This window comes from Sander lucioperca, chromosome 9 (genome assembly GCF_008315115.2).
Source record: "Sander lucioperca isolate FBNREF2018 chromosome 9, SLUC_FBN_1.2, whole genome shotgun sequence".
Classification (NCBI taxonomy): Eukaryota; Metazoa; Chordata; class Actinopteri; order Perciformes; family Percidae; genus Sander; species Sander lucioperca.
In genome coordinates, this window is record NC_050181.1 from 14,647,645 (window position 1) to 14,666,722 (window position 19,078).

At 38.2% G+C, this 19,078-nt stretch overlaps 3 protein-coding genes across 3 annotated transcripts; all 3 read right to left on the minus strand.

Annotated features, from left to right (window-relative positions):
• Nucleotides 1-1,226: 1,226 nt before the first annotated feature.
• On the minus strand, nucleotides 1,227-2,101 carry LOC116049964 (trace amine-associated receptor 1-like). Its single transcript, XM_031300018.1, has 2 exons — nucleotides 1,901-2,101; nucleotides 1,227-1,828 (listed from the first exon to the last, which is right to left on the minus strand). Exons 1-2 carry the CDS (start codon nucleotides 2,094-2,096, stop codon nucleotides 1,227-1,229), a joined length of 798 nt encoding a protein of 265 aa, XP_031155878.1. The 5' UTR covers nucleotides 2,097-2,101.
• Nucleotides 2,102-2,425: 324 nt separating this feature from the next.
• LOC116049965 (trace amine-associated receptor 1-like) lies at nucleotides 2,426-3,427 on the minus strand. Its single transcript, XM_031300019.1, has one exon. It carries the CDS (start codon nucleotides 3,425-3,427, stop codon nucleotides 2,426-2,428), a length of 1,002 nt encoding a protein of 333 aa, XP_031155879.1.
• An 8,002-nt stretch (nucleotides 3,428-11,429) lies between these two features.
• Nucleotides 11,430-12,380, minus strand: LOC118495772 (trace amine-associated receptor 1-like). The gene has a single exon (XM_036004822.1). The coding sequence runs from the start codon at nucleotides 12,378-12,380 to the stop codon at nucleotides 11,430-11,432; it is 951 nt and encodes a 316-aa protein (XP_035860715.1).
• Between the last annotated feature and the right edge of the window lie 6,698 nt (nucleotides 12,381-19,078).

Consider the following 19,078-nt stretch of genomic DNA (forward strand, 5'->3'; position numbering starts at 1 on the left):
CAATCTTTTGAAGTTGTATTCATACTTTTACTTACAATCTCTTGTTTTGTTTTCGGAACTGTAGAAAACAAAGAAATTATCTTTGTTTTCTACAGTTCCGAAAACAAATGAGTATGGGTTTTTATCCACATGGTCCATCACATAGTATTTCATCCCTGTGTACTTTATATCTTTGGCCAGTTTAGGGCCCACATTAACAAAGAAATTGTTGAATCTGTCAACCACCTCATTCATATTTGTCAACGTCATGTCACTGTCCTTGAAGTTTTCCGGATAATTCAATTTATTAAGTCCTTTTGTAATAATAGTGTTTATTGTTTTCCATATTGCTTTCATATTTGTTATTCTCTAGTAAGTTATTATAATAATCCTTCTTACATGCCCTCATTATGTTAGTTAATTAGTTTTTATATTTCTTATATTTTAACTCAGATTATTTCATTCTATATTTTATAATTTGGTGTTGTAAGTGGTTTAAATTACAGAGTCAGTTTGTTTTGGAGAGGAGGAGAACTCTGCAGATAATTCAGATCCAGGTAAAAACCTACTGAATGTCTGGGCCATTAGTTATAAGAGAAAAAGGTGAGCAAACTTTAGCAGCAGCCAAACCTATTCCCTTAGCGACATATTGTACGTTTAACAGTGTCAGCAAATATTTACCGTTGACAGGACTACAAAAAGCTACTAAACCGTTAGTGTCACTGAAAACACTCAATTATTGGTGTTGAAGATATGTTTGTATATGTTACCGCAATACCTCAACTTACTACAATTTAACTGATAACAGCATCAATAAAGTCATCATCATAGCAACACAACGGAAAAATCACAATCCAACATGATCAAACAGGCACAGGTTACAAATAAACTTTCAACTTACTAAAATGTATAGTCACTATACAACTAACTAAACTGTGTTTCTTTAATGTGGCTTTTCTTTTTATAAAAGCTTCTAAATATTTTTAATCTTGGGTGTTTGATATATATGTAATTTTTGCTTAAATTAATCCACCTTATTTTGCCGAAGTAAACTGGTTTCTCATTATTTGTTGGAAAATTTATTTGAAACACAATGATTGTGTAAGTATTTTCATCATGTTTGCATACATATGCAATTTAAGTAGAATGTAAGCCTATAGATTAGTGATGTTATATGACAGAGTGTAAAGACAATTATCTTCATTGTGCAAACTATTATCGTAGGCTAGTTCAGTCATTTATTTAATTCAAGACAGTTTAGAATTAGTATAATCACCATTAAATATTTTCCCAGAAATGATCATTCTAAAAGCTGATCTGAACCAGCTGTAAAAGAAAGCATAAATGAAGGGATTGAGCATGGAGTTTGACAATGTATGCCAGTTAAGTATTTCAATCACAGGAACTGGCACTGAGTCATTACTGAAAGGAAAAACAGTGGTACAAAGAAAGTAAGGAGTCCAACATAAAAGAAAGACTCCTAAAACGATAGCCAGAGTTTTGGTAGCCTTTCTCTCATTCTTACTGACAGTTGCTCCAGACTTTTTGCTCTGACAGGTTGTGTTCTGGAAGCTGCGTGCCTGTTTCTGTGCAGCAAGGAAAATCTTTAGGTAGATACAGAGCATTATGATCACTGGGAGGTAAAATGATAAAATAGGTCCAATAGTGTTTGCAATGAGAACATCAATCAAACACATTTCCTCACATTTTTCATTGTTTAATCCAGCAATTATGATGCTTATTCCAATTAGAAGAGAGACCCCCCAGCAACCCACAATCATGATCACAACAACACAATGATTGATTTTAGTTCTATAGGTCAGAGGCTGACACACTGCATAATATCTGTCAATGGAAATACAACACAGGTGCAGAATAGAAATTGTGCTCAGTGTTATATCAAAACTGCCTCGTACTTTGCAAAATAAACCTTCATCATACAGACATGAGCTAAGTGAGAATGCCATGCTGAAAGGAAAGACTATGATCCCAACAAGCAGGTCAGCCACAGCAAGAGAGAGAATAAGGTAGTTAGTAGGAGTGTGGAGCTGTTGTAAATAAAATACAGAGATTATAACAAGAACGTTTCCACATATTGTGATAACAGACAACAACATTAGGAAAAAATATAATAATACACATATAATGGAAGGGGTCTTTGTCAGTATGAAATTAAAGTTATCTATTTCAAAGCAGAGATTTATATGTAATTTTTGCTTAAATGAATCCACCTTATTTTGCTGAAGTAAACTGGTTTCTCATTATTTGTTGGAAGATTTATTTGAAACACAATGATTGTGTAAGTATTTTCATCATGTTTACATACATATGCAATTTTAAGTAGAATGTAGGCCTATAGATTAGTGATGTTATATGACAGAGTGTAAAGACAATTATCTTCATTGTGCTAACTATTATCGTAGGCTAGTTCAGTCATTTACTCAAGTTAAGACAGTTTAGAATTAGTATAATCACCATTAAATATTTTCCCAGAAATGATCATTCTAAAAGCTGATCTGAACCAGCTGTAAAAGAAAGCATAAATAAAGGGATTGAGCATGGAGTTTGACAGTGTAAGCCAGTTAAGTGTTTCAATCACAGGAACTGGCACTGAGTCATTACTGAAAGGCAAAACAGTGATACAAAGAAAGAAAGGAGTCCAACATAAAAGAAAGACTCCTAAAACGATAGCCAGAGTTTTGGTAGCCTTTCTCTCATTCTTACTGACAGTTGCTCCAGACTTTTTGCTCTGACAGGTTGTGTTCTGGATGCTGCGTGCCTGTTTCTGTGCAGCAAGGTAAATCTTTAGGTAGATACAGAGCATTATGATCACTGGGAGGTAAAATGATAAAATAGGTCCAATAGTGTTTGCCATGAGAACATCAATCAAACACCTTTCCTCACATTTTTCATTGTTTAATCCAGCAATTATGATGCTTATTCCAATTAGAAGAGAGACCCCCCAGCTAACCAGAATCATGATCACAACAACACAATGGTTTATTTTAGTTCTATAGGTCAGAGGCTGACACACTGCATAATATCTGTCAATAGAAATACAACATAAGTGCAGAATAGAAGCTGTGCTCAGTGTTATATCAAAACTACCTCGTACTTTGCAAAATAAACCTTCATCATACAGACATGAGCTAAGTGAGAATGCCATGCTGAAAGGAAAGACTATGATCCCAACAAGCAGGTCAGCCACAGCCAGAGAGAGAATAAGGTAGTTAGTAGGAGTGTGGAGCTGTTGGAAATAAAATACGGAGATTATAACAAGAACGTTTCCACATATTGTGATAACAGACAACAACATTAGGAAAAAATATAATAATACACATATAATGGAAGGGGTCTTTGTCAGTATGAAGTAAAAGTTATCTATTTCATAGCAGGGATGTATGGCAGTCACAATGCTAGTCCTGTTGAAAGTGACTTCTGGTTCCATGTTTTAGGGTTCCTACAATCCAATACAATTCATATTATTAGCAATATGCAAAACTTTGCATTAAAAAAACATAAGTGTTGTCCAATCAGGAATGGTAAACTGTATTCTGTGTGTGTGTGTGTGTGTGTGTGTGTGTGTGTGTGTGTGTGTGTGTGTGTGTGTGTGAACTTTTTAGTTTTTTTGGTATGCCTCAATACAATGTAATATGTTTGATTTTTAGTTCAATTTTATTTCATTTCGAATGCAAATCACAACAGAAGTTATCTCAGGTATCTCAGGCGGTTATTTTTTTTAACCGCAATTAAAGCATTTGAGTATTTTTTTAATGAGATGGGTCACACTTTTTTTTTGATCCATCAAACGCGTTACGTTTCGCCCGCAGTTGCAAGTCAAGTCGACTTTCGAATGTGTACAATCCACTGAAGCACCTCTGTACATGTTTTAGTAATGTAGTTAGTCAGTCTATTGTGCTTAATCTACAATTATGCATTGTTAAAATGACTTACATTAACGTAAATGACAACGCTGTAGCGGAAATGGCCGTTATTCTTAACGTTATGCTACCTTAATTACCGGGGGATTTGCTCTTATTTTGCTAATCTGTAAACAACAACTTGTTTTCTAACATTTGCTAAGGTCCTAAGGGGTACAAATGTTGATGGTAATTGTTGATTTTGTTTAGATGTGCCAAATTCTAATTATGTAAGTGATTACTGGTCGGACCGTTGAGCTAAAGCTATGCTAATGGCAGCTGTCACTTGTTGCCATAGCAACTCCAAACATCCTGGGCTGTAGCCAAGGGGGTAAGCGTCTCCTCACAACCAAGAGGGTAAGCCTCTCCTCGGACCGCAAACATCCTATGGCGCCATTTTAATGCTACAAAGCGATCACCCCCCGTTAGCATTCCATTGACTGCCATTCATTTTGACGTCACTTTGACAGCGAATAACTTTACATCTGAAGCATTTAAAGACTGTATTTGTCCATTGTTTATTTCTAAAGAAAGATGACAATGTATAAAAGGCTCCATTACCTTGTACCTCACGTTATGGCTCCGTAGCAGACGTTTTTGTAAAAATATGCTAACAGTTGTGTCATAACCACGCGACTTACTGTCGCATAGTAGAGGAATTACCGTATAGTACAGGAGAAGCGCGCAGGCAGTTTCGTCTCACATTAGCTGTTTAAGTGTAATTACTAATGTTAACTAGCATTTTAGTTAGCAATAATTAGCCTGTGCCTATGTTATCTCCTTACATATACCTACGCTCTCCGTCTCTGCAAGATTGGGAATGATTGAGATTTCTCTTGGCACAGCTACCAGAAGACTTACAACTTTCAGACACGTTGCTCACGTCACATTTACGTCGTCTCTCTCAGTTGGAGGCTGCGCAGTAACGCTCGGCGCTCACCAGAAAAGTGCTTCTAATGGCCTTCTCCGTCCAGAGCAACGGGATCTTTTGGTCCACTCCTATATACTGTCTATGGCTGTAGCTGACTAAACACACTCGGGTTTTTTGTAAATGGTTAATGCTTTGTTTTTATTGATGGGGATAAATGTTCTATGACAATAATGTTCTATGTTTTATGATAATAAAGAAGCTTGGTTTACTTCAGAGGCTTTGTCCTTGCATTTCTGGGTCACATAACAGTGGTATATAACAAAAGATGTATCCTGCGATCATGGGCGTCAGTTTGGTTTGAAATGTGCTGGGGACAGAGACCCATTTGGAAGTGGATTTTCAGAAGTGCTGGGTACAATGACGCATTCATTTTTTTTTTCTCTTTCGCGCAGGTCATGTTTTGAAAGACGCTGCCCTGTAGCTTACTAATGTAAATGAATAAAAATGTATACAAAAATGTGATGATGTCCGACACGTTATTATGAAGAAGAAAGCCTTAAATTTTCAAAAGCATCAGACATATGACCCACTATGTTCTGCTTCATGTATCCATGTACCATGTTGACAATGTGACATGACGTGACATCAGACTCAGAGAGAGGAGCTACGAAAGGAAACTAGGCCTGGCCTACCATAGACTACATGTTGAAGTTCAGTGGGCAAATGTGTGGCTATGCCTTTTGCTAATATTTTGATTTAATTCAAAATTCAAAAATAGGTGTCGCACAGATGAACACTATATCACACCATGAGCTGACTGCTCTCAATTCACAACAATATGCATCCATCAGATTTATATCAGGCATTCTGTCCAAAACTTGAAAGCATGCAATCCCCATCATCATCATCATCGCAACTATTCCCGAATTCAGCAATAGATTAAAGCAATAATTAAACAAGAAACTGACTACTCCATGATCATCTCCACTATACCAAAGCTTGCTGTACGAACGCAAACCGTAACTAAGTAAGTTGGTGGCTAAGGCTAACATTAATTGCAAGAGAAGAGTTAAAACAGCCGATCACTAATAAACATATCGTGTCTCACCTTTGTGTCAGTGGTCTGCAGATCCATGCTGTGTACAACATCTATTTGTTCTACAGGTTATCACTTTGATATGTTATAGTCCATGGCACTAGCAACCTGGAATGGTGTGTTATACTGTATGCAGGCTAAAATTACTTGCTCTTCTATGATACTTCAGCTCATCCCAGACAAAGAGTAGTTAGCTAGCTAGCTAGCTAGCTATAGTAGGTATAGATATGATCATACAATGCCTCATCCCCTGTCTATAAAATAAAAACTACAGAGGGGACATCTACACTCATGACATTCTTTAAAAAAAGAAGCGCGATAGTCGATAGACAGAAAGAGAAAGAGAGAATTATACCTCTGCATCATGTCAAAAAGAAGTGGACAAGACATCAGAGCTTTTTGTAAAGCCAAGCAGACATGTACAGTAAGTGCCGGTATCTTATCGGCTAAATGAATAACCCAACCTGTCATTCTTTTTGACAGACAAGGTTATTAGCTAGCTAGCTAGCAGTTATCAGCAGCACACACTGTTTGCTAGCATGCTTAAAAAAATAGCTTTCCTATTTTAAAAATAAATGAATTTGGATTTTGGGGAATGGCCACTAGATGTCCGCAAATCACCCATATGATCAGAGCTGTATAATTTTTACCATACCATCAACACACTTGAAACCCATCTTGTTTCCAAAACAAACAAACAAACAATTGCTTACAATTAATTATTACATTTACGTTTTGGAGAAAAGAAGAGAAGATATTACAACAATTGTTGTAGACTGTTGGGTGTATCCAATAAAAATGAAACAGGACAAAATCAATGGAGTTATCAATCTTTTTCATTTGTTTTACCAGGAACTAAGTGCAGAACTAAATGAAAGGCAGGAAACGGTGGAGGACAATGAAGAGGTGAGGTAGCACATTCAAAAATAGAAACAAAGTCCTAAAAGGAGAAATCCAGGCATTATAAAAAAAATCACAATAAATATTAGACGGGGCAAAATTTGTTTACATTTTATCAGGGACAAGAACTTACTGAACGTCATGAACTGTTGTACAATGAAGATGAGAGGTCAACACACAACTGGGGGGGTTGTGTATCCATTGTATGAATACCATGACGCTGTGACAGCAACCCCCCCCCTCAGCGCGCACACACAGTTTGCACTGTATTTCATTAAATGTATATCAATTTCATGAAATACATTGCAAACAGTGCACATTGAATGACAACCTATCCTTTTAGGAAGGCTATATACCGTTTGTTTTTCTTTGACATGTTTTCGTTTAACTTTGTGGTCAGTTAGATGGCTTAGAGTTACTGAATGCATCTGCCATCTCAGCATGCGTTCTTTATGAGATGTGTAATAGTACTGTTGATGGGTGATTTAGCAAATACAAGCACTTTAGGTTGTAGGTTTTTAGGCAAAATGAAAACTCCTTAAACTGATTTTTATCTATCTGAATGTTTTCTACACTCTGTCTGGAAACAACAACTAACAGTGGCTAAGACCATACTGTTTGAGAATATACAGATTTTTGTTGGTTTCTCCAAATACCTGAATAAAAATGTCATTAGCACCACATAATAAAATTAACTGTTTTAGTTGAAAAGGAAGGTACAGACAGTGTGTATATATAACATTTCACATGATGTTTTTATGAAATCATATGTTTTACTACATGTAGTTTTAAAAAAAACAAAACTATTTCTCCTAGTCATTGTCATGTTTAACCCTTTTGTCGTCTTGCCTTATCCTTCCGGGTCAAAATAGAAAATTCACTTTTTTAGTGCTTTTTTCTGGCCTTTTTGTCGTTTTTTTTGTGACAAACATGCTTTTGGCAATTTTTTAAAAGTTTTTGTCAAAAAAGCTTTCAAAGGTTTCTTTATTCATGGTCAATAAACCGATTTTATATGACATTATACCTCATTTTTTAGGTAAAAACGCTTTTAAAATTAAGTGCCAATCACAGACTGGTGTATGTTAAAGTTTAGTCAGGATACTGTTTTAAAACCATTTAAACTTTTTTCATTTTTCAAATGCTATAAAATTGAATGAAACACCCAAAATTCAATGAAAGTAATCATTAATATTACTTGCATAGAACGTTGTATGGAACGCATGAAACAAACTTGACCCGAGGACAACACCAGGGTTAAAAGTCCATATGCCTGGAGGATACTCCGAAACATGTATTTACCACTTCAAAAAAAATGTACATGAATGAACAGGAAGACTCTGGCGTGAATATCGCCCTTCACAATCTTTTTCTCAACACCTTTCTATCCCCACCTTTCTACCTGTACTGCAGTACTCCCTCATAATGGATGGAACCCAGGACATCAGTGGAACGTAGCAGATCTCCATCTGCCTCTGCTATGTTGACAAAGACCTGGAGCCAAGGGAGGAGTTTGTGGGGATGTACGGGACTCTTTTCCACAACTGACGGGCATCTTTGGAAAATTGCCTCCAATGTGCTGCTCCGCCCCAACCTCCCACTCTCGCGTCTTCGTGGCCAAACATGTGACAGAGCGGCAAACATGTCGGGGCACATATCTGGGATGCAAACTTTGGTCTGCAGAGTACAGCCGCTTGCCATTTTCATCCACTGTGGGCCGCAATTGCGCATGGACAAACTTTTTTTTTTAGCAAATCTCAGAGAGAACCTGGCTCTAGGTGGATGGCCATCAGCCTACAGGGCCAGGCAGCATGACAGAGACAACCATAGGACAGAGAACACTACAGGCGTGCTTTCAGAGGCGATAGCTGCTGGTTAGTAGAGGGTGACACGGGAATCAATTGTCGCTCCCATCCTGTCCCGAGCCCACAAAAATACAAATTATATCCCGATCACGTGACTGCCCCCCCAAAGAAATCCTGTCCTGCAAAATCCTGAGAGAAAGACTCCCGAATCCCGTGCCGCTCCCGTTTCATTCCCTATGTTGTCTAAAGTTATCAGACTCTGTTGCGGACTCTGTTGGGACTCTGTTGCGGACTCTGTTGCGGACTCTGTTGCAGACTCTGTCGTGGACACGTGCTTCACACCGCAAGCAGGCTCGCGCGCCACCCGGCGGAAAAGAGAGAAAGAAAAAGAGACGTTGTCTGTCGCTGTCTGGAGGATAACTAGCCAGTTGATATTGTGTGTGTGCGTTTGGTTAATCACAGTCAAATCACTGAGGTTGATTCGAACACTATACATGCGTTACCTGCAGGCCTAGGCGATTTCATTACGTAATTCCTAACGGAGATCTTCTAACACTCAAAACACACATTTCTCCGTCCCGCTCCCGCCCGCTCCCGTTGATTTCTATGCTCTATTCCGTCCCTATCATGTTACCAACAGTGAAATTGACTCCCGTACCGTGACCCACGGGAGTCTCGAAAAATTGTCACCCTCTACTGGTTAGTAAATACGCAGGAACACCAAAAGCATGAGGAAGCGCGGGATAATATGTTTATTGATACTCAGATCTCTACACAACTGTGTGAGTCGATTGACTTCAGAAAGTTCGCCACTTTACTCGAACCGTAGTTCAAAACACCTGTTCATGTATGTCTTCTTTAGTCTATTGGCTATTTAGTTTTTTCCTGGCACACGTCATTTACACATTTTGCACTTACTGCAGCATTTGTGTAGAATGTTTACATATTTGTGCTCATCATATGAACATTTTATGTATTGGTCTTGTTGTTGTTTACGTTGTGAATACATATTTCTAGAACTGTATGATGTTTTTGTTGAGTTCATTATTACACAATACTTTTTCTGACCTTTTTGAATCTTGCCCCTGACAAATAACCCATATTACAAAAAAACACTAAAACTAATAAAAGCTAAACTAAAACTAGGCATTTTCAAAAAATAAACTAGCAAACCCACTTTAAAAACTAATTAAAACTAAACTGAATTTGAAAACAAAAAGTCAAAACAAAATAAAAATAAAAACTAATGGAAAATGCAAAACTACAATAACTTTGGTGAGAAAGGCACGCAGTTAACAGGGGTACCGTTCTCAATTCACTCGCAGAGTAGGCTACTTTGGCCATAACGCTCACCACGGCAGCGGTAATACGGTATGTGAAAGACTTATATCATAGGGGAAAATGAATACATGTAGCCTATATGGTATAAACCGGTATATCGCCCAGCACTGATTTAGTCAGTGTTTTTACTGTTTTAAATCACCACATCAGCTTATTTTGGAGAGGAGGAGACCTCTGCAGATAATTTGGCTCCCGGTAAAAACCTCCTGAACCTCTGGGTCTTAAATTAGTAGAAAAAAAAGGTGAGCAAACTTTAGCAGCAGCCCCTCCACTGACGAGTCAAACAGATTCAGAGAAACATAGATTTTTAAACGTGAAACTGCTTTATTCATTTCATTTTTATTATTTATCTTGAACAATCAACAATTTTGCAAAAGAAGACAAAACAAAAAAAATGAAAACCACAAAATAAAACACAAACAAACTGAATTTAACAAAAACCAAAAAAAAATAAAAAAGGATTAGTTCGAGAAGGAGCAGGCGGAAGAAAATAGCTTATTTGATACTACCCCTATTTCACAAAATCATATTATTACAAAGCAAATAAATATGCAAATACAGCATACACATTTTCAGTTCTTACAATAACTTACAACAATACAACAATATACAACAACACCTTTACATTACAATTCCATTCCTATCTTTCGGTCTATTCTTTTCTGTACTGGTCAAGTATTGATTTCTTTAATCTATTTTTGAACTGAATGATATTATGGCGCTGTTTGATGTCATTGTTCAGTCCATTCCATAAGGTCTATATGGTTTAAATTAAAGAGTCAGTTTGTTTTGGAGAGGAGGAGAACTCTGCAGACAATTCAGATCCAGGTAAAAACCTACTGAATGTCTGGGCCATTAGTTATAAGAAAAAAAAGGTGAGCAAACTTTAGCAGCAGCCACACCTATTCCCTTAGCAACATATTGTACGTTTAACAGTGTCAGCAAATATTTACCGTTGACAGGACTACAAAAAGCTACTAAACCGTTAGTGTCACTGAAAACACTCAATTATTAGTGTTGAAGATATGTTTGTTTATGTTACCTCAATACCTCAACTTACTACAATTTAATTGATACCAGCATCAATAAAGTCATCATCATAGCAATACAATGGAAAAAACACAATCCAACATGACCAAACAGGCACAGGTTACAAATAAACTTTCAACTTACTAAAATTTATAGTCACTATACAACTAACTAAATTGTGTTTCTTTAATGTGGCTTTTCTTTTTATAAAAGCTTCTAAATATTTTTAATCTTGGGTGTTTGATATATATGTAATTTTTGCTTAAATTAATCCACCTTATTTTGCCGAAGTAAACTGGTTTCTCATTATTTGTTGGAAAATTTATTTGAAACACAATGATTGTGTAAGTATTTTCATCATGTTTGCATACATATGCAATTTTAAGTAGAATGTAAGCCTATAGATTAGTGATGTTATATGACAGAGTGTAAAGACAATTATCTTCATTGTGCAAACTATTATCGTAGGCTAGTTCAGTCATTTATTTAATTCAAGACAGTTTAGAATTAGTATAATCACCATTAAATATTTTCCCAGAAATGATCATTCTAAAAGCTGATCTGAACCAGCTGTAAAAGAAAGCATAAATAAAGGGATTGAGCATGGAGTTTGACAATGCAAGCCAGTTAAGTGTTTCAATCACAGGAACTGGCACTGAGTCATTACTGAAAGGCAAAACAGTGATACAAAGAAAGAAAGGAGTCCAACATAAAAGAAAGACTCCTAAAACGATAGCCAGAGTTTTGGAGGCCTTTCTCTCATTCTTACTGACAGTTGCTCCAGACTTTTTGCTCTGACAGGTTGTGTTCTGGATGCTGCGTGCCTGTTTCTGTGCAGCAAGGAAAATCTTTAGGTAGATACAGAGCATTATGATCACTGGGAGGTAAAATGATAAAATAGGTCCAATAGTGTTTGCAATGAGAACATCAATCAAACACCTTTCCTCACATTTTTCATTGTTTAATCCAGCAATTATGACGCTTATTCCAATTAGAAGAGAGACCCCCCAGCAACCCACAATCATGATCACAACAACACAATGATTGATTTTAGTTCTATACGTCAGAGGCTGACACACTGCATAATATCTGTCAATAGAAATACAACACAGGTGCAGAATAGAAGTTGTGCTCAGTGTTATATCAAAACTGCCTCGTATTTTGCAAAATAAACCTTCATCATACAGACATGAGCTAAGTGAGAATGCCATGCTGAAAGGAAAGACTATGATCCCAACAAGCAGGTCAGCCACAGCCAGAGAGAGAATAAGGTAGTTAGTAGGAGTGTGGAGCTGTTGGAAATAAAATACGGAGATTATAACAAGAAAGTTTCCACATATGGAAGGGGTCTTTGTCAGTATGAAATTAAAGTTATCTATTTCATAGCAGGGATGTATGGCAGTCACAATGCTAGTCCTGTTGAAAGTGACTTCTGGTTCCATGTTTTAGGGTTCCTACAATTCAATACAATTCATATCATTAGCAATATGCAAAACTTTGCATTAAAAAAAAACATAAAATTTTTTTTTTTTATATCATAGCCTACCTGTTACACCAGCAAGACCGTGTCCATGGATCAGTCCTGATGGGTGTTCTTGGTTCTTGGTTACCTGTACCTTCCTCCGTGGGTGCTCACGGGCGCATGTCCTTTAAAAAAAAAAAGTAGTCAAAAAATGTTTGCATTTCAGAACCTTAGTAAATGGACAGCGGCCGACACGAACACACGCGCCTATTGACTCGATAATAATCTTTCACTTCAGGACAACGCCACTTCTCACAAATACAGATAGGATTGGAGATGAACACGTAATCGTGATCAGCTTCATGGTAAATTAAGAATCAATTCCACCTGTCTAGTAGCCTAATCACACTATGATAGATACTCCACTTAGCACCAACTGGCAGTCTGGCACTGAGTGCTCAATATGTTCAGTGGGTGCTAGAGCTGCGGAGCACCCATGGTATCGGCGCCTGTGGTGCAGAATCTTTATACTTATCAACATCTATCTCATCACCATAAGTGTTGTCCAATCAGGAATGGGAAACTGTGTCCTGTGGGTGTGTGTGTGTGTGTGTGGGTGTGTGTGTGTGTGTATGGACTTTTTAGTTTTTTTGGTATGCCACAATACAATTTAATATGTTAAGTTATCTCAGGAAGGCCTGCAACAATTATTAAATAATAATCTATCCTATTTTATTTTTTTTTACATTTTCGCGGTTATTTTGTTTAACCGCAATTAAAGCATTCAAGATTTTTTTAATGAGATAGGTCACACTTTTTTTTGATCCATCAAACGCGTTTAATACCCGCATGCACGCTGTAGCGTCACAGAACGGAGGACGTCCCGCCCGCAGTTTCAAGTCAAGTCAACTTTCGAATGTGTACAATCCACCAAAAAAACCTTTATACATGTTTTAGTAATGTCAGTCTATTGTGTTTAATCTACAAAATCCTGAGTTGATTGAACTATTTGATAACCAGACAATTAAAACCATGTGAATGGCAAAACAAGCACTTCTGGTGGACGTAAATTGAAGGTGCAGAATTTTCAAAAATTGGTGTTCCCATCATTTAGACACAAAAAATGGGAAAATAAGTCCAGGTTGAAAAATACTAAAGTTACCTTTTAGTCTTGTTTCTTAATTAACTAACCAAAACAGTTTGAACCAACTAAAGTTTAAACTGAAGACATTCAGAAAGTATACTGTAGTGGGTTTGAACGATGATGCCTGCTAGTGTAGGAAAAATGAAGGAAGTACAGTCAGTGACTATGAGTCTTTGCACTTAACAAAAGAATCATTAGCAAAATGATTTGTGATTTCTATATCCAGCAAGGCCTGACTGAGAAGCTAAGGTTGTGAAATAAAGTCCTTCTTAAAATACAATAACTTCTTTTCATTATATGCTTATTTATTTCATTTGTATTAAACTGTTTTATTTGTTATCAAAAGTTTGATGTATGTTGATCCACATGCTCACATATGGGTCTTCATAATTACGTCTCCAGTTGGATGAAGTGATGCAACAACCTTCAATTAGAGGTGTGAATGTATGATGCGGTTGCTGGTCCCTGGACCACACACACACACACACACACACACACACACACACACACACACACACACACACACACACACACACACACACACACACACTCTCTCTCTCTCTCTCTCTCTCTCTCTCTCTCTCTCTCTCTCTCTCTCTCTCTCTCCCCCAGCCTGCATCATCTCACCTCTTCAACCTGGGACCTTATTGTTTTCAAGCAACAACAAGACTAATAGCGCAAAACAAATGTTGACCACTTCATTATGTGAATAATTGACATAATACACCCACATAGTCCAATTTAATGAGGAACAAGTAGCAAACAAGAACTCTGAGTTCACCCTTCTTAAAGTCCAGGGAATACATTCTGTTTATTCACTGAATATCAAGCCTGAAGTTTTCTAGTGCAAAAACAATGAATCAGTCTATTGACCCTTTGCAAACACGTCACACGACCACGTGACGGTGCCATGACGGACGGCGGAAGCACAGGCTAAACAGTAGTGGACGAGCGGGAAGTTTCATAGTTTCAATCAGTTTGAAATACATAACACTAAATAAACTGTATTTGTGGCTTTATATGGCTTCTTCTATTGAACAACAAGTTGTCGTGCCGTTATCGGTCGAGGTAGGGCATCTGGTAGGTGCTCACAAAGAGCAGTATTTGGAGAAGTTGGAGATAGCAGGATTGGATACCGACCCTTAATTCGTTCTCCCTCCGTTTTCACGGACCTCATTAAATCACAGAGTCTGCCCGACTTCAGTCCACACGATCTGTACCACTATGTGGTAAACGGGATATCCCCATATACTGGTGCTGATCTCAAAGCTTTTAAAAGTCTGGATGCTAACCAGTTCTTTGTAGCTGCCTGGGTTAGAGGTACGTGATGCTACGCTAACGGTGGGGGGGAGGTACCTCGTAATGGCAAAGATAAGACATCAATCTAGGGTTCATTTTGTATTAACATCTATTCTTTACTTAAAAGGAGAATTCCGGGCAATTTTTACGTTACTCTTGATCGCTATAGCTACGCGAGTACTTTCGGTAGAAAAAACCCCGACTGGAATCAGTGCAAGTAACACGGAGAAGCTGCAGCTACGTACTACAAGCGTCCACTGAGCTAAAACGGCAGTGGTCGGGGCAAGTTTTAGAGTGCCTTTGTGCCTCTCAACAGACACAAAATGCAATTAATATGTCTGTGCCACATGAACAGGGCCCTTACGTGTCAACAAGATGCGTTTTCAACTCAGGCATTGTTTAAATTCACCTACCCTGGTCCCTGTCTCGATCCTGCTGGTAGCTAGCTTGCCCTGCTAGCTGATAGCCGTTAGCTGCTAACTGCCGTCCGGTGAGTGTATTCAGACAGGCTTCTGTGATAATCATCCCAATAATAATCCGCGGTGTGGCTATGTCATCCAGAGGACAGGTCATGTCACGTCTTGAAGTTTATTCCCCCCTAAAAAAAAACAGTAGTGTGGTAGTAGCTGGACGGCACTCACCGGACGGCAGCTAGCAGCTAACGGCTATCAGCTAGCAGGGCAAGCTAGCTACCAGCAGGATCGAGACAGGGACCAGGGTAGGTGAATTTAAACAATGCCTGAGTTGAAAACGCATCTTGTTGACACGTAAGGGCCCTGTTCATGTGGCACAGACATATTAATTGCATTTTGTGTCTGTTAAGAGGCACAAAGGCCCCGACCACTGCTGTTTTAGCTCAGTGGACACTTGTAGTATGTAGCTGCAGCTTCTCCGTGTTACCTGCGCTGATTTGGGTCGGGGTTTTTTCTATCGAAAGTACTCGCGTAGCATAGCGATCAAGACTAACGTAAAAATTGACCGGAATTCTCCTTTAAGTAAAGATTTATATAACAAGTAGCCCATGTTTTTAGAGGACATGGTCGGTCGTGGCTACCCATACCGTTGTTTACTGGGTGTGCCAATGCAACTTCCTAGCTAATGGATGCCTGAAAATATCCCAGCTCTTGGAAGTGCAGTCATTAATTATCTATCACACGTTAATCCATGCAGTAAATCACGGAGTGTCTATGATCAGTAGTAACCACACATAATTGTAACATCTAGCCATCTTGTTATCTGTGATTATATTCGCTGCGTAGCCTATGTTTAGATTTGACCGGTAGATATTTCGATGCGATGGGCAGCAGCTAGCGAGCCGTCCAAAGCTAGCTGCAGCTAGCTCGTCAGCTAGCCGGGGTAGGAGCTCCGCAGACGCGCATTTAACTCGTTTTTGAAGCTAGTTTCCGTGCCATGTCATCTTTAATTTAACCAATATTTTTTTGTATGTGTGTTAAGTTAAATGATCAATGGAACGGCTTTCTTTTTTGGATATGTAGCTAGGTCAGTGAATAACCGATGTTAGCTAGTTATGTGGGTCATCATCGGGTTGGACCTGTTAGCTGGTTAGCACGGCAGCTAGCTGGTTGAGGATCATTTTATTTATCACTCATTTCCATTTGAAACAGAAAGGCATTACATACACATGCTTGTGTTGGTGAGGATTACTCTGCAGATTGTGAATGTGAGAACACAAACACGAACGAAAACGTACGAGTTTAGATTGCCGTCCATCTACAGCATAGCTCTTCCGCCGTCCGTCATGGCGTTCATAATTCGCGCGGGTGGAGCGTGACGTCACGTGCAAAGGGTCAATATGGCTTATAATGCTTCCATTCGCATATTATGCGACTGAGCACCTACCAAGACAGAACAGAAAAAAAATGTCAAATTGTTTATAGTGTTGAACACTGAAAAGTAAACTATAGTTAAAATTATGCCAGCTAGTCGGCCTTGAGGCACCATTATCCTTTACTGATCAGTTGACAGTGGGGGGGTCATCTGGCAAAAAGGTTAACCCACAACAGTGCCTATCTATATTACTTTATCACAGATAGGCAAAACAATAATTGTATTCATTATTTAAGTTTAAATTGTACATTGTGTATAGCCAATACTGTAAAATATAGTATATTTTAATGTGGTAGGATGATAGGCCTTGACACCAGGGCAGGAATTGCCCGTCGTTCTGGCTGTGATGCCCCGAAAATAATTGTACACCCTACAGCCACCATGGTCTTTATGCCCCTACTACTGTCAAAATCTCGAGGTCAGCATTCGGTGTGTGTTGATTAGTCAACGCTGCTGGAGGACTAGGAGATTTGATCACATGTTCCAGTGAACAAGATAATTGAGTTTAAGAATCTGCTGCTCGTTTATCAAGCACTCAATAGGCTAGGACCAATATACATCACAGATCTCCTTCAAAGACATAAACCTACCAGACCCCTCAGGTCTTCATGTGGGCTGTTTGCAGTTCCCTTTTAAAAGATCAAAACATGGAGAAGCAGCTTTGTGTTTTCATGCTCCTCATGCCTGGAAAAAGAACTCTCAGAATGCCTGAGATTGGCCAGCACCTTACAGTCTTGAGTCAAGTCTTAAATAGCCCCAATCATGCTTTTTTTATGTTCCCATGTTTTAGTGTGTTATATAGTGTTTGTGTATGTAATATATGTATAAAGTACAAACACATTTCACTCCAAATTAATCAATAAATGGAGCTTTCTCTCCCACAGACTGCACTTTTTCTCAAGTGCCTAAAAACGCCTCGCCAACATTCCTGTTTGAAATTCCACAATTAGTGATGTCATTAATTGAGAATGCCAGTCCAGTTTTTCAAATGTGCTGCCCATTGGTGCTGCCTGAGCGCACAGCCTGCCAAGTGTCTTGTTTGAATTTGGTTGACCAATCTCAACAGAGTGGGCCAGCTGACCAATCAGAGCAGACTGGGCTTTTCAGCAAGGCAGGCCAAGAGCTCAGACAGAAGCTGTGTTCGAAACCGTTCCCTCTTCCACTCACTCACTATTCCCTATATAGTGTTTATTAAATAGTGAACTGTATAGGGAACGACCAAACGAGATTTCGGAAACTCACTGAAAACACATTGTTGCGTGACTTGGGTCAGTAGATGCGCCTGTCATCATGTAAACAAACCGAAACAAAAATACTTCTAATACATCCCTGAAACAAACCGAGCACCCAGGAGAAAAGTAAAAGGTTGTATATATATTGCATGTTACATTTCCACTGTTTAGAAACAAAAGTCCACTCCATTTTTCCTTTTCAGTTTTCACTGTGACTTCTGCTTCTTCTTCTCCTCCGGGAAAACATTGGATTGTGGGATACGGGAGTAAAATGTAGGTTACATCGTATGTACACCCAAATTGCATTGTGGGTATTATTATAGTCGACTATAAAGTGAATGAAATTAACCGCGGAGAATTCAAACACCACTACAAAATGGCGAACACACTATGTAGTGCACTATTTCCGTAATAGGGAACGGTTTTGAACACAGCTACAGTGTTTTAGGTGAAGGCACTGCAGCAATGGGCAGTATGAGAAACATATGTTTTTTGAATATCATTTCATGTTAACCTATTCTAGTAGACCCCAAGAGTACAAATATGACACTGAAAAGGAGTATAATAGGGGCTTTTTAAAACATTCCTGTTCTCTAGGGATTTTAAAACCTGTACAACCATATTTATCTTTTTGTCTTTTATTATCTTTTATATGTGATCTTTTAGTTTCACTCTTGTTTTTACCCTTAATGTGTCCCTGTATATTTTATTGTTTCTAAAGTGTTTGTGTTTTTGTTTTTTTCATTCTGTAAAGCACTTTAAATTGCTTTAGTGTATGAATTGTGCTATATAAATAAATTGCCTTGCCTTGTCATGTCATTTGGTCGGCATAGGCTGTATGTCCCCTGTCCGCATGCGTCAGGGTTGTGGTTGTCTGCCAGATGCTGTCAGAAATTGACATTTTTTAAGCCTACATATCTAATAAATAATATTAAAAGACTGAGTTTTATTTTTATTTTTCAGAATTAAAGCATTCTTTTGGAAAATGCACCCACTGAACTTGTGAAAAGGTATATTTTTCATTGCATGGCACTAAACGAATTATTTGGAACTGCTGCCACAGGCTTGAACTAAAGTTATGGTAACACTTTACGGTAAGGGTACATGAATTATGAATTCATGCATGAATTCATTCATGATTTGTGCGTTACTTTA